At 36.2% G+C, this 12,261-nt stretch overlaps 1 protein-coding gene across 4 annotated transcripts in view; it reads left to right on the forward strand.

Moving 5' to 3' along the window:
• LOC125938240 (Putative N-acetylated-alpha-linked acidic dipeptidase) overlaps positions 1 to 12,261 on the forward strand; it is a 67,855-nt gene that overhangs the window by 35,265 nt on the left and 20,329 nt on the right. For all 4 annotated transcript variants that reach the window (XM_049653274.1, XM_049653283.1, XM_049653300.1 and 1 more), the window contains 3 exons: positions 616 to 735; positions 3,131 to 3,213; positions 8,814 to 8,877. In XM_049653274.1, coding sequence (XP_049509231.1) covers positions 616 to 735; positions 3,131 to 3,213; positions 8,814 to 8,877 — 267 coding nt within the window. The remainder of the gene's footprint in view (positions 1 to 615; positions 736 to 3,130; positions 3,214 to 8,813; positions 8,878 to 12,261) is intronic.

The raw sequence follows: 12,261 nt of genomic DNA on the forward strand, positions 1-12,261 counted from the left end.
CATGGAGAGGTAAAATCGTTGATCTGTGTCTTGAAAACTGAATAGGAGTAGGAAGTGGAGAATGTACTGTGAGGCCACTGTGTTCTCTTACTCTGAAAATACTGGAAGTAAAGTGTTAAGTAGCTAAGAGAGGAGTGACAGAGGATAGAATAATTCCATACTTACTTATTATTACTTTTTGCATTTACTTAGAGAGAGAGAGCATGTGCAAGTGAGTGGGGAGGGGCAGAGAGAGAGAGGGAGAGAGAGAATCCCAAGCAGGCTCCACACCTTCGGTGCAGAACCCATGCAGGTCTTGAACCCACGAACCATGAGATCATGACATGAGCTGAAATCAAGAGTTGGACACTTAACCAACTGAGTGCCCCAGGTGCCCCGTCAATTACATGTTTATGATTGTTATTGTACATTGTACACTGAGTATACCTTTGCTTGTCCCATCTACTCTCTTTGTCCATCAAAATCAGACCAAAATAGTATATTTACACAAGTCTTCAGGAACCTTGCTCTTTCTTTGAGTGGTGAGTGCTCTGTGTTTAGATGGTCTTGACTCACTTGCAGTTTGCTCTGTTATTGACCTGGAATGACAAATAATTTTGCAATGATGCTTCCTAGACAGATATGTCATTCTTGGAGGTCACCGTGACTCATGGGTGTTTGGAGGCATCGACCCTCAGAGTGGAGCAGCTGTTGTTCATGAAATTGTGAGGAGTTTTGGGACACTGAGAAAAGAAGGTAATGTAAACAGCAAGGGAAAAGATCATCCTCTCTGAATCTCAGTTTGGTCCTCTGTAAAGTGTGTAAAATTACCACCTTCTCGTAGGTCTGAGAGAGGTACCAACTGACAGGATACGTGCAAACATCAAGTGCTTGGTAATACCTAGTAGCATAGAACAGCTTTCGGTAACTAGTTGCCATGTTTCTTGTGTGGGTTAGATAATTATATTGTTTACTTATTTTTGCTTATTTATATAATAATGTTTACATTATTGATATTTATAAAGTTATAATCTGAAATAAGGGAATTAGACTGTTAGGGGTCGCTCTTGACAACAAAGAAGGTGGAGACGCATTTCTTCACAGGAGAAGACAAACCAAAGTTAGGTCATGGGCCAACGTGTCCTGATCAGAGAACTGTGAGCAGAAGTTCCTTCGGCCCTTCTAGCCTCACACAACAGGTCAAGGGCATCAAGTAAGGGAGGGGATTGAAGCTTCCTCTGAGAAGTTTTGGTGTCTGTCTAATAGGATTCTCAGAAGTTTGATGTTTGCATCCCCACATCCTCAGTCTTGGTGTGCTCTCCTAAAACTTAGGTTTAAACTCCTAGCTCCATTGCTTCAGTCCTTTTAGAATCTTCATATGAAAACAAAGATAACACTTAGTTCAAATGATTGCTTTTTATAATAAATCACACATTGAGAGCAGAAAGTCCACTCTCTTTACTGACCCTGCAAACCAGGGTGTGGGGGCTCTAATTGTGACCCGTGTTTTTTTAGCAGCAATAACAACCAACAGCAAAACTGTATTAAGTTTGTACGATACTTGTTTTCACAGAGAAAGTGCTTTCACGTATTCTTTGTTTTGAACTCCTAGCAACCAGGGAGAAGTTTACTTAGTTATTTCTGTTCTCATTTCACAGATAAGCTAACCAAGTTTCACAGAATTGAGTGAGTCATCCATGGCTGTATAGCTAGTGTGTGGCAGAGTCAAAGAACCCGGGTTTAAACCCAAATTTCTGGGGGCGCCTGGGTGGCTCAGTCGGTTGGGTGTCCGACTTCAGCTCAGGTCATGATCTCGCAGTCTGTGAGTTCAAGCCCCGCGTCGGGCTCTGTGCTGACAGCTCAGAGCCTGGAGCCTGTTTCAGATTCTGTGTCTCCCTCTCTCTCTGACCCTCCCCCATTCATACTCTGTCAATCCCTGTCTCAAAAATAAATAAACATTAAAAAAAATTTAAAAAAAATAAAATAAACTCAAATTTCTGGCTACTAGCCCACAAAACCATGTCTCTCTTTAAAACAAAATATAAAGGGGCTCTATTATTTTTTTCCACAAAACTATTTTATGTTTTAAGAACACAGAATTATGAAGATCTGAATTTACAAAGCTCATAAATTAGGTAGTGTTGAACATGAACACAAAAAATTTTATGATTTTGCAATAAGATTCCCTATGATAAATACAAAACATTGCAGTGACAATGATAGAGTGTGCCAAGAGAGTGCAATGATGAGGAATAATAATTCATAGGAAATTTGAATTATATTATTAACAAATTGACAAAACACTGGACTCAGCTGTAGGGATACACATTCTTAAGCAGAAATGAACTATTTGTGGAAAAAATGACACATTTTTGGAGCATGTTTGAAGTGCTGTGTTTGTAAACACGACTCCATTTAATCTTCCTAACAATCAAGGAGTATCTTCATCTCACTTTGCTTTTTCTGGTGTACAGATGAAGAGAGGGAAGCGGAGGAAGCTTGCATAACTTTCCCTCGGTCATAGTGCTAGTAGGTGAAAGAACTGGGATTTGAAATAAGATCTTTCTTTAACTCCAAGGTCAGTGTTTATCACTCCAAGCCATATTACCTCCTTGTTGAGTTATGCTGAATTATTGCAGCAGCCACAGACATCAGTATTGCTAACTGAGCTTCTGTTGACTAATTCTGGCAAAGAATGGAGTGAAATCACACAACCAGCTGACACCGAACAATTGTGTGTATGATGCCAGAATGTGGAAGAGTTGTAAGGAATTTTCTTTCGGTTCGATCTGCTCTCAGAGCACAGACCACATCTAGCACTTTCTTCTTTCACTCCAGGCAGCTGCAGAGCACAGATGGCTGCCTGTGTGTATCCAATCATTATAAACTGTTTAGAATATTATGACCTAATGGAATTTTTGGTATGTCTACATCCCCCCCCCCAACTTTTCAGTGCAAATGTGCTCGTTTGTACTGACAAATCAGCTTTAACATCTCACAAAAGGAAATGATATAAGTAAAAATTCTCACTACAGTTCACATTTTCTAAACAAACAGTGGAATTTTAGTGTTGTTTTGCTGTTGAGTTTTACAGTGTCTTGGATATATAATGCATTTTCCCAGCATTTATGTGTATACACATATATTTTAGGATGGAGACCTAGAAGAACGATTTTGTTTGCAAGCTGGGATGCAGAAGAATTTGGTCTTCTTGGCTCTACTGAGTGGGCAGAGGTTAGTTGATAATTTGCTACAATATAAATTTTCACAACAAAGCAGTTAGGATTTATCAAGGACGCAAAAATAACAAGTGAATTCAGTGAGAACATATTCAAACTTTTTTTTTTCCAGAAAATCTGAAACAAAATATCCTTGTCCAAAAAGAAAAATCTCTTTGTCATTAAAGAACTGTTTTGTTTGAACTTCTAAAGGTACTTAATGTCAATTGTCAAAGTAATTTAGTTTTCATTTTCTGAGAGTTTTATGGCAAATAAGTAAATTCACTAGAAACCAAACATCAAAATAAGGTTTCACATTTCTATTACCCTTTGCAAATTAACTACTAAAGCTAACCACATTAAAATAACCCCTTGAGCTTATACAGTAAGCTATACTTTTCAGATTTATGTTCCTTATATCCTAATGACTGACTCTAAATTAAATCATGCTAAAAATGAGGTAGAAAGTCTCACTGCAGGATATTTGATAGGCCCCTTTAAAAGTAAATTTACCTTTATGCAGATGTTATACACACACCAAATGGTCATCACAAATCAGAAACTAGTAACAGACTTGCGAAAAATAAAGAGGAATGAATCCAAGTATTTCACTAAAGAAAGCCAACGAACCATGAGAGAAGAGAGCAAAGAAAGGAACAGAGAAAAACTGCAAAACAGCCATAAAACAAGTAACAAAATGGCAATAAGTTACATCCCATCAATAATTACTTTGAATGTAAATGGACTAAACACTCTGATCTAAAAACAAAGGGTAATGGAATGGATTAAAAAACAAGGCCCATCTCCATTCCACCTAAAAGATACTTATTTTAGACCTCAAGACATATGCAGATAGAAAATGAAGGATGGAGAAACATTTAAACAAATGGATGTGAAAAGAAATCTGGGGTAGTAATACAGTGGACAAAGTAGACTTTAAAACAAAGACTGTAATAAGAGACAAAGAAGGACAGTATACAATCATAAAAGATACAGTTATAAGAAGATACAACAATTGTAAATATTTATGTGCCCAAAATGAAAGCACCCAAATACATAAAGCAGTTAATAACAAACATAAAGGAACTAATTGATAGTAATGCAATGCTAGTAGGGGACACCCCATTTACAGCAGTGGATAGATAATCCAATCAGAAAGTCAAAAAGGAAACAGGGGCTTTGAATGACACACTGGACCATTCTTTTCAAGTGTACATGGAACATTCTCCAGAATAGGTCATATATATTAGGCCACAAAACAAGCCTCAACAAATTCCGAAAGATCAAAGTCATACCATGCATCTTTTCTGACCACAATGCTATAAAACTAGAAATCAACCACAAGAAAAAATTTTGTAAAGACCACAAAACATGGAGGTTAAACAACATGCTACTAAACAATGAATAGGTCAACTAAGAAATCAAAGAAGAAATTAAAAAAACACATGGAGACAAATGACAATGAAACTCAATGGTCCAAAATCTTTGGTATGCAGCAAAAGCAGTTCTAAGAGGGAAGTTTATAGCAATATAGGCCTAAATCAAGAAGCAAGAAAAATCTCAAACAAAAGGAGAAAAAGAAGAACAAACAAGAACAAACAAAATCCAAAATCAGTAGAAGGAAGGGAATAATAAAGATTAGAGCAGAAATAAAATAGAAACAAATAATAATAATAATAATAGAACAGATCAATGAAACCACCAGCTTGTTCTTGAAAAGATCAATAAAGTTGGTAAACCTTTAGCTAGACTCATCAAAAAAAAAAAAAAAAAAAAAAAACCAACAAAAAAACAAAAACAAACAACAAAACAAAAAAAACCCAAAAAACAAAGAAAGAGAGAGGGTACTCAAAATCAGAGATGAAAGAGAAGAAATAACAACCAACACCACAGAAATACACAAGATTATAAGAGGATATTATGAAAAATTGTATGTGCCAACAAATTGGACAATCTAGAAGAAATGGATAAATTCTTATAAACATATAATTTACCAAAACTGAATCAGGAAGTAATAGAAAATTTGAACAGATCAATTACCAGCAATGAAATTGGATCAGTAATTAAAATATTCCCAACAAACCAAAGTGGAGGACCAAATGGCTTCACAGTTGAATTCTACCAAAAATTTAAAAAAACAAAAACAAAAACAAACACCTATTCTTTTCAAAATAATCCAAAAATAGAAGAAGAAAGAAAGCTTCTAAATTCATTGTATGAAGCCAACAATAATCTGATATCTAGCCTAGATAAAGATACTACACAAAAACAGAACTACAGGCCAGTATCTCTAATGAACATAGATGTATAAATCCTCAACAAAATGTTAGCTAACTGAATCCAAAAATACATTTAAAAAGTCATTCATCATGATTTAGTGGGTTTTATTCCTGTGTGGTATATTTGCAAATCAATCAATGTGATACATCATATCAACAAGAGAATGGATAAAAAATATATAATCATTTCAACAGATGGAGAAAAGCATTTGACAAAATACAACATCCATTCATGATGAAAACCCTCAACAAAGTAGGTTTAGAGGGAACATACTTCAACATAATAATGAAAATCCACAGCTGAACATCATACTAAATAGTGAAAAACAAAACTTTTTTCACTTAAGGTCCAGAACAAAACAAGGAGGTGTCACCATTTTTATTCAACATGGAACTGGAAGGCCTAGCCATAGCAATTGGACAAGAGAAAGGAATCAAAGGCATCCAAATTGGTAAGGAAGAAGCAAAACTTTCACTATAAGCAGATGACATTATCTTATATATAGGAAACCCTCAATTCTGCCAAAAAAAACAAACAAACAAAAAAAACAAAAACCCTACTAGAACTTATAAATGAATTCAGTAATGTTGCAGGAAACAAAATCAGTATAAAGAAATCCACTGCATTTCTATACACAAATAATGAAGCAGAAAGAGAGATTAAGAAAACAATCCCATTTACAATTTTACCAAAAATAATAAAATGCCTAGCAATAAACTTAACCACAGAGTTGAAAGACCTGTTCTCTGAAAACTATAAAACATTGATTAAGGAAATTAAAGATGACACAAACAAATGGAAATATATTCCACAGTATAGATTGGGAGAATAAATATTGTTAAAATGTCCATACTACCCAAAGCAATCTACAGGTTGAATACAATTCCTATCCATATAACAGCACTGTTTTTCACAGAACAGGAACAAACAATCCTAAAATTTGTATGAAACCACAAAAGGCCCAAAATAGCCAAAACAATCTTGAAAAAGAAAAACAAAGCTGGAGGTATCATAATTCTAAATTTGAAATTATACTACAATGCTGTAGTAATCCAAACAGTATGGTACTGGCACAAAAGTAGACACATAGATCAATAGAATAGAATAGAATAGAATGCCCAGAAATAAACCCACAATTATATGGTCAATTAGCCTTTGACAAAGACCGCTTTCTTACATCATTCACAAAAATAAACTCAAAGTGGATTAAGGACCTAAATGTGAGACCTGAAACCATAAAAATCCTAAAAGAGAGCATAGGCAGTACTTTCTATTACATTGGCTATAGCAACATTTTTTCTCAATATGTCTCCTGAGGCAAAGGAAACAAAAGCAAAAATAAACTATTGAGATTACATCAATATAAAAACCTTCTGAACAGCAAAGGAAACCATGAATGATACTGAAAGACAACCTTTTGAATGGGAGAAGATATTTGTAAAATATACAAAGAACTATTACAACTCAACACACAAAAAAACAAGTAATCTGATAAAAAAAATAATAATAATAAGTAGAAGAGGACATGAACAGGCATTCTCCCAAGAAGATATATAGATGGCCAACAGACACATGAAAAGATACTCAACATCACTTATCACCAAGAAATGGAAATCAAAACCATGAAGGATCACCTCACACCTGATAGAATGGCTAATATCAAAAGTGTTGGCAAGATGTGAAGAAAAAGGAACCTCATGCATTGTTGGTGGGACTGTAAACTGGTGCAGCCACTGTGGAAAACAGTATGGAGTCTCCTCAAAAAATTGAAATAGAACTACCCTATAATCCAGTAATTCCACAACTGAGTAATTACTGAAAGAATACAAAAAACACTAATTCAAAAAAATTAATGCACTCTATGTTTATAGTAGCATTATTTACAATAGCCAAGTTATGGAAGCAGCCCAAGTGTCCATTAATAGATGGACAAACAAGATGTGGTATATATATATATATATATATATATATATATATATATATATATACACATACCCACACACATATATATGTAATGGAATATTATTAAGCCACAAAAAGAATGAAATCCTGCCATTTGCAACAACATGGTTGGATCCAGAGAGTATAATGCTAAGTGAAATATAAGTCAGTCAGAGAAAGACAAATACCATATGATTTCACTCATATGTGAAATTTAAGAAACAAAACAAACAACTAGGGAAGAGAGAGAGAGAGGAGAGAGAAACCAAGAAAGAGACTTAACTGTAGTGAACAAACTGATGGCTACCAGAGGGGAGGGTGGGGGGATGGGTGAAATAGGTGAAGGGGATTTAAAAGTACACTTATCATGATGAGCACTGAATAATTGTTGAATTGTTGAATCACTATATTATACACCTGAAATTTATATAACACTGTATGTTAACTATACTGGATTTAAAATTTTAAATAAATTAATTTTACTTGCATATATTGTTGGCTTTGTGTAATAGAAGCATTAGCTGTAAATATAGGCAAACTTAAAATTTATCTCGTTTACTTCCAGTAATGCTTTAAAACGTATTTGGCTCCTATTATATTCTCTAGGAATTAGGAGAAGCCCTGTAAACTTCAATTTTCTTTGGGGGAAAAAAAAAAGTAGTGTTCCTAAAGACAGGAAAGATTTATGGTGGCATCAGGAAGAGCCTAAATATTTTGAGGTTTATTTATCTCCTTCAATTATTTTCCCCACCTACAGTTGCAAATCTTTTCCACTTTATTTCTTACTCTCAGGACGCTTAGGAAATTGCATGTTTTGAAGACTCAAATCCACTTAATAGCTCAAAAAACCTGCTGCACTTTTTGTCAGCATTTTAAAGTTGTGCAATGATCAGTCTTGACCAGTAGGTGGTGGTATCCTACAGGAGAACTTCATGCTTCTGAGTATAGACCAGAAAGAAACCTCACATAGTTTTAACCCATAAATTTGAGATTATTTATTCCCTGAGAATTGGGTAATAATCTCTATTTCAATTTAAAAAAAAAAATCATGGGAAAATTTCCACTCACAGATTTTCTTTCTTAGGTCATTTATGTTTGCAAAGAGAATTTCTTAAAGGGTAAACTATGGTATGGTTAAGCAATCAACTCCTTTTCTATTTACCATATTAAGATGGAAAGGTTCATTTTAATTTTTAGTCTTAAAAATGTTTTGCCTGTTATTTCTTAGCAGTAGTCTTTACTTAAATTCTTTCAAACAAACTTGCTTTGAGCATCCTACATATCAGTTTTGTGGTCAGCTTAATTCAGAAAGCTGCACACAACAAATGTAGAGATGATTGTTTTAGGGGGAGGTTATGGTACGTATTTATGCTTTTCTTTCTTTTTTTATTGTAGGAGAATTCCAGACTCCTTCAAGAGCGTGGTGTGGCCTATATTAATGCTGATTCTTCTATAGAAGGTGAATCTCATTGGTCTTGTAGGAAAAGGTGTGATCATGGTAGTAGCAGCCATTTAGTTCATAAATTATGCACTAATAAGGAAGGCAAATCCATCCCATGTGTTGGGATGCCACCCTTGCCTCACAGCAGCTGTGAGACCTAGAGTGCTCATCTGGGAAAGCAGCCCTCTCTGATTTGCTTCACCTGGCAGATTACCTTGTCTGCACTAGGGATTGTAAATACCTGTTAAATGAATCAGTAAATCATAGAACAGAAGATTTCTGTGATTTTAGAATGGGGTAGCAAAAAAAGTGTAATTTAAATATAATGCTAGTTTTATCATATCATGTGGATAGATTTGGGAAGAAATACTGATGTCCAGGTATATTTTTTCTTAAATATTTTTTTCTCCTATTCAAGAAATAGTTACTGAGCCCTTCTGCATGCAGTGTATTTTCCAGTATTTCAGAGGAATCAGAAGTTAGTAAGTCTTGCACTTGGAAGTTTGTGGCTCAGTACAAACGAGGAAATAAATTAGTCTAGGATTCTAATATATGCAGGTACTATAAGAAGGCTATAATGAGGCTGGTCTGAGAGTTCAGAGGAGAGAAGAGTAGCAAGTTCAGGAAAGGCTTGAGAAATGAGATAGACACTCAAGACTGGCCTTTAAGAATGGATCTGCTTTTGATAAGTAGAGATTCAATCGAAAGGACATTCTCAGGTCTATTTCCAAGATCGAGCAGTCCGTTGTCACTACCCTCCATACCCATTCATCTTTCTGTTCTTGACTACATGCAACTTCCCAGACATTGCAGCTGCTGTTCTTTGTACTAGGCTGGCTGTTCCACACTCACTCTATCTGTTTCATTCTTACCCTTACAGTCTTCCTGAAATGGTACTTTTTCAGGGAAGCCATGTCTGTAGCTCTCCTCATGACCATTACTAAACAATTATTTGCTTTACAGACTACTTCTGTTACTAGGCTATATTCTTCAGCAAGTAACAGACAGGATCTTTCTTGATAACTCCTGGTTTTCTAATGTCTTGTTAAAGACACATGAGTTGTGGGGCGCCTGGGTGGAGCAGTCGGTTAAGCCTCCGACTTCAGCCAGGTCACGATCTCGCGGTCCGTGAGTTCGAGCCCCGCGTCAGGCTCTGGGCTGATGGCTCGGAGCCTGGAGCCTGTTTCCGATTCTGTGTCTCCCTCTCTCTCTGACCCTCCCCCGTTCATGCTCTGTCTCTCTCTGTCCCAAAATAAATAAAAAACGTTGAAAAAAAAATTAAAAAAAAAAAAAAAGACACATGAGTTGCATTCGTGCAGCAAAGAATGAGTCAATGAAGGGTAGACTTTGAGAATCTTTTTGGTAGTATACTGATAAACTTATCACATCCACAATAATTGAGACAATGCCTTTTGACAGAGGCATGTTGGCATTGACATTTCTTCTTTGTCCAGGTGTCTAAATTACATCGTCCCCAAGGTGGCTCACACAGTGCAGTTCAGTAATCCTTTCCCCTCCTCTTATGGTCATGGTGAAGGGTGTGGCCTTATTCTCGGCACAGCCACTTCCTACTTGTATGACCTCAGCTTGTTACTTATCTTCTGTGTCTCAGTTTTCTCAGCTCTAAATAGAGTTGCCAAGAACATATACCTCAAAGGCTCTTAGAAGGGCAAAAGAGGTTAATATTTACAAAACTCCCACACCTGTGCCTTGCACAGGGTAAAAGTTCAAAAATATTAGCTTGGAACTATTACCCATACTTAAAAACAAACACATGGTAGGATGAAACCCCTTCGCTACACAGAATAAATACATAAACGTATATTTCTCAAAAGCAGAATAATGTTCTCTTTCTTGCTAGCTTTGTTTGCAAGATTTGATTTTTAATGTATATTTTTAAATCATTGGAATTTGTTGATTATGTCACTCCCTGCCTTAAAATGCTGCATGGTCTCCCCATCATTTTCAAGACCCAGAGCAAATGACACACATGTTACTCTAAGATTAGGACACCACTTACCTTACTTTGGTTTATATTTAAAATCTTATTAAGTATGACTTTTTAAAATAACACAATAAGTGATACACTGACTTTCTCATGTTAAAATGCAAAATTTACAGACAAAGCAAAAATCTTTACAAATGTCAAAGTCAGCCCTCTCTCTGAAGGTACTACTGTTCTCAGTTTGGGGTGTTTCCATCACACTGACATATATAGAACTCAGCTCACACAGTGTCGGAGGTACTCTCTTAAGTGCTTTATGTGTAAAAATTTATTTAATACTCACAATCATCCGCTGAGGTGAGTACTTTATTGTCTCCCTTGTGTAGAAGAGGAAACTGTGAATTCAGAGGAATTAAGTAATTTTCCCAAGATCACACAGCTAGTAAAGGATTGAGCTGAAACTCAAACCAAGCTGGTCAACTTTATCCTTCTTATCCCTATATTCTGTTCCCCCTCACTACCTTATACAGGTTTTCATTACATATTTCATCTTACAGGCTAAATGGTCCTGCATCTCGCCTTTTTCATGCAGCAGCATATTATGGAAAACTTTCCATGTCAGTGTATATAGATCTATTTCACTTGAAAATTAAACTTCTTCAGTGTATTCAGCAGAACAGTTTATGTCTCAGTTCTCCAGCTGATGGTCAGATTGTTTCCATTTGTTGCAGTCAATATCTTTTTTATTTGCCTGCCTTATATTTTTCTACACAAGTCGAGAGTGGAGAACTACAGTATCATTGCTTGCTCATGGTATATGTGCAATACATTGCCATAAATGCTGCCAAACTATCTCTCTGACCCTCTGGTTTACACTCTTATTGGCTATTTATCTGTTTTAAAAATTGCAGTAGCTAAAATTTGTGCATATTTCTTCTTCCAGTTGAATTTTATTTTATTTTAATTTTTTAATTTATTTTTGACGGGGGCGGGGGGCGGAGAGCGTGAGTAAGGGAGAGCAGAGAGAGAGGGAGACACAGAATCTGAAGCAGCTCCAGGCTCTGAGCTGTCAGCACAGAGCCTGATGAGGGGCTCCAACCCGTGAACAGTGAGATCATGACCTGAGCGGAATTCGGATGCTTAACCGACTGAGCCATCCAGGTGCCCCATCAGTTGAATTTTGGAACCAGCCTTTCAAGTTTCAGGAACAATTCTGCTGGGGTGTCTACTTATTGTTAAAACCTCAACTTTTGCTGTTCCTAGACATGGATCTTAAGCTTTGAGATAAGAGTTTCTGGCCATTCTCTGAGCACATCATGTACTTTTATATTTCTGGGCATTTGTACAGGCTATTCCTTGATGAAGTTGTCTTAACTTCCCCTTCCCCAGGCCCCCAGCCTGTTATAGTCTCTCCTCGCTGTGCTCCCACAGCTACTTGAGGGCACCTCTCCTGGCTG

This window comes from Panthera uncia, chromosome D1, assembly GCF_023721935.1.
Source record: "Panthera uncia isolate 11264 chromosome D1, Puncia_PCG_1.0, whole genome shotgun sequence".
Classification (NCBI taxonomy): Eukaryota; Metazoa; Chordata; class Mammalia; order Carnivora; family Felidae; genus Panthera; species Panthera uncia.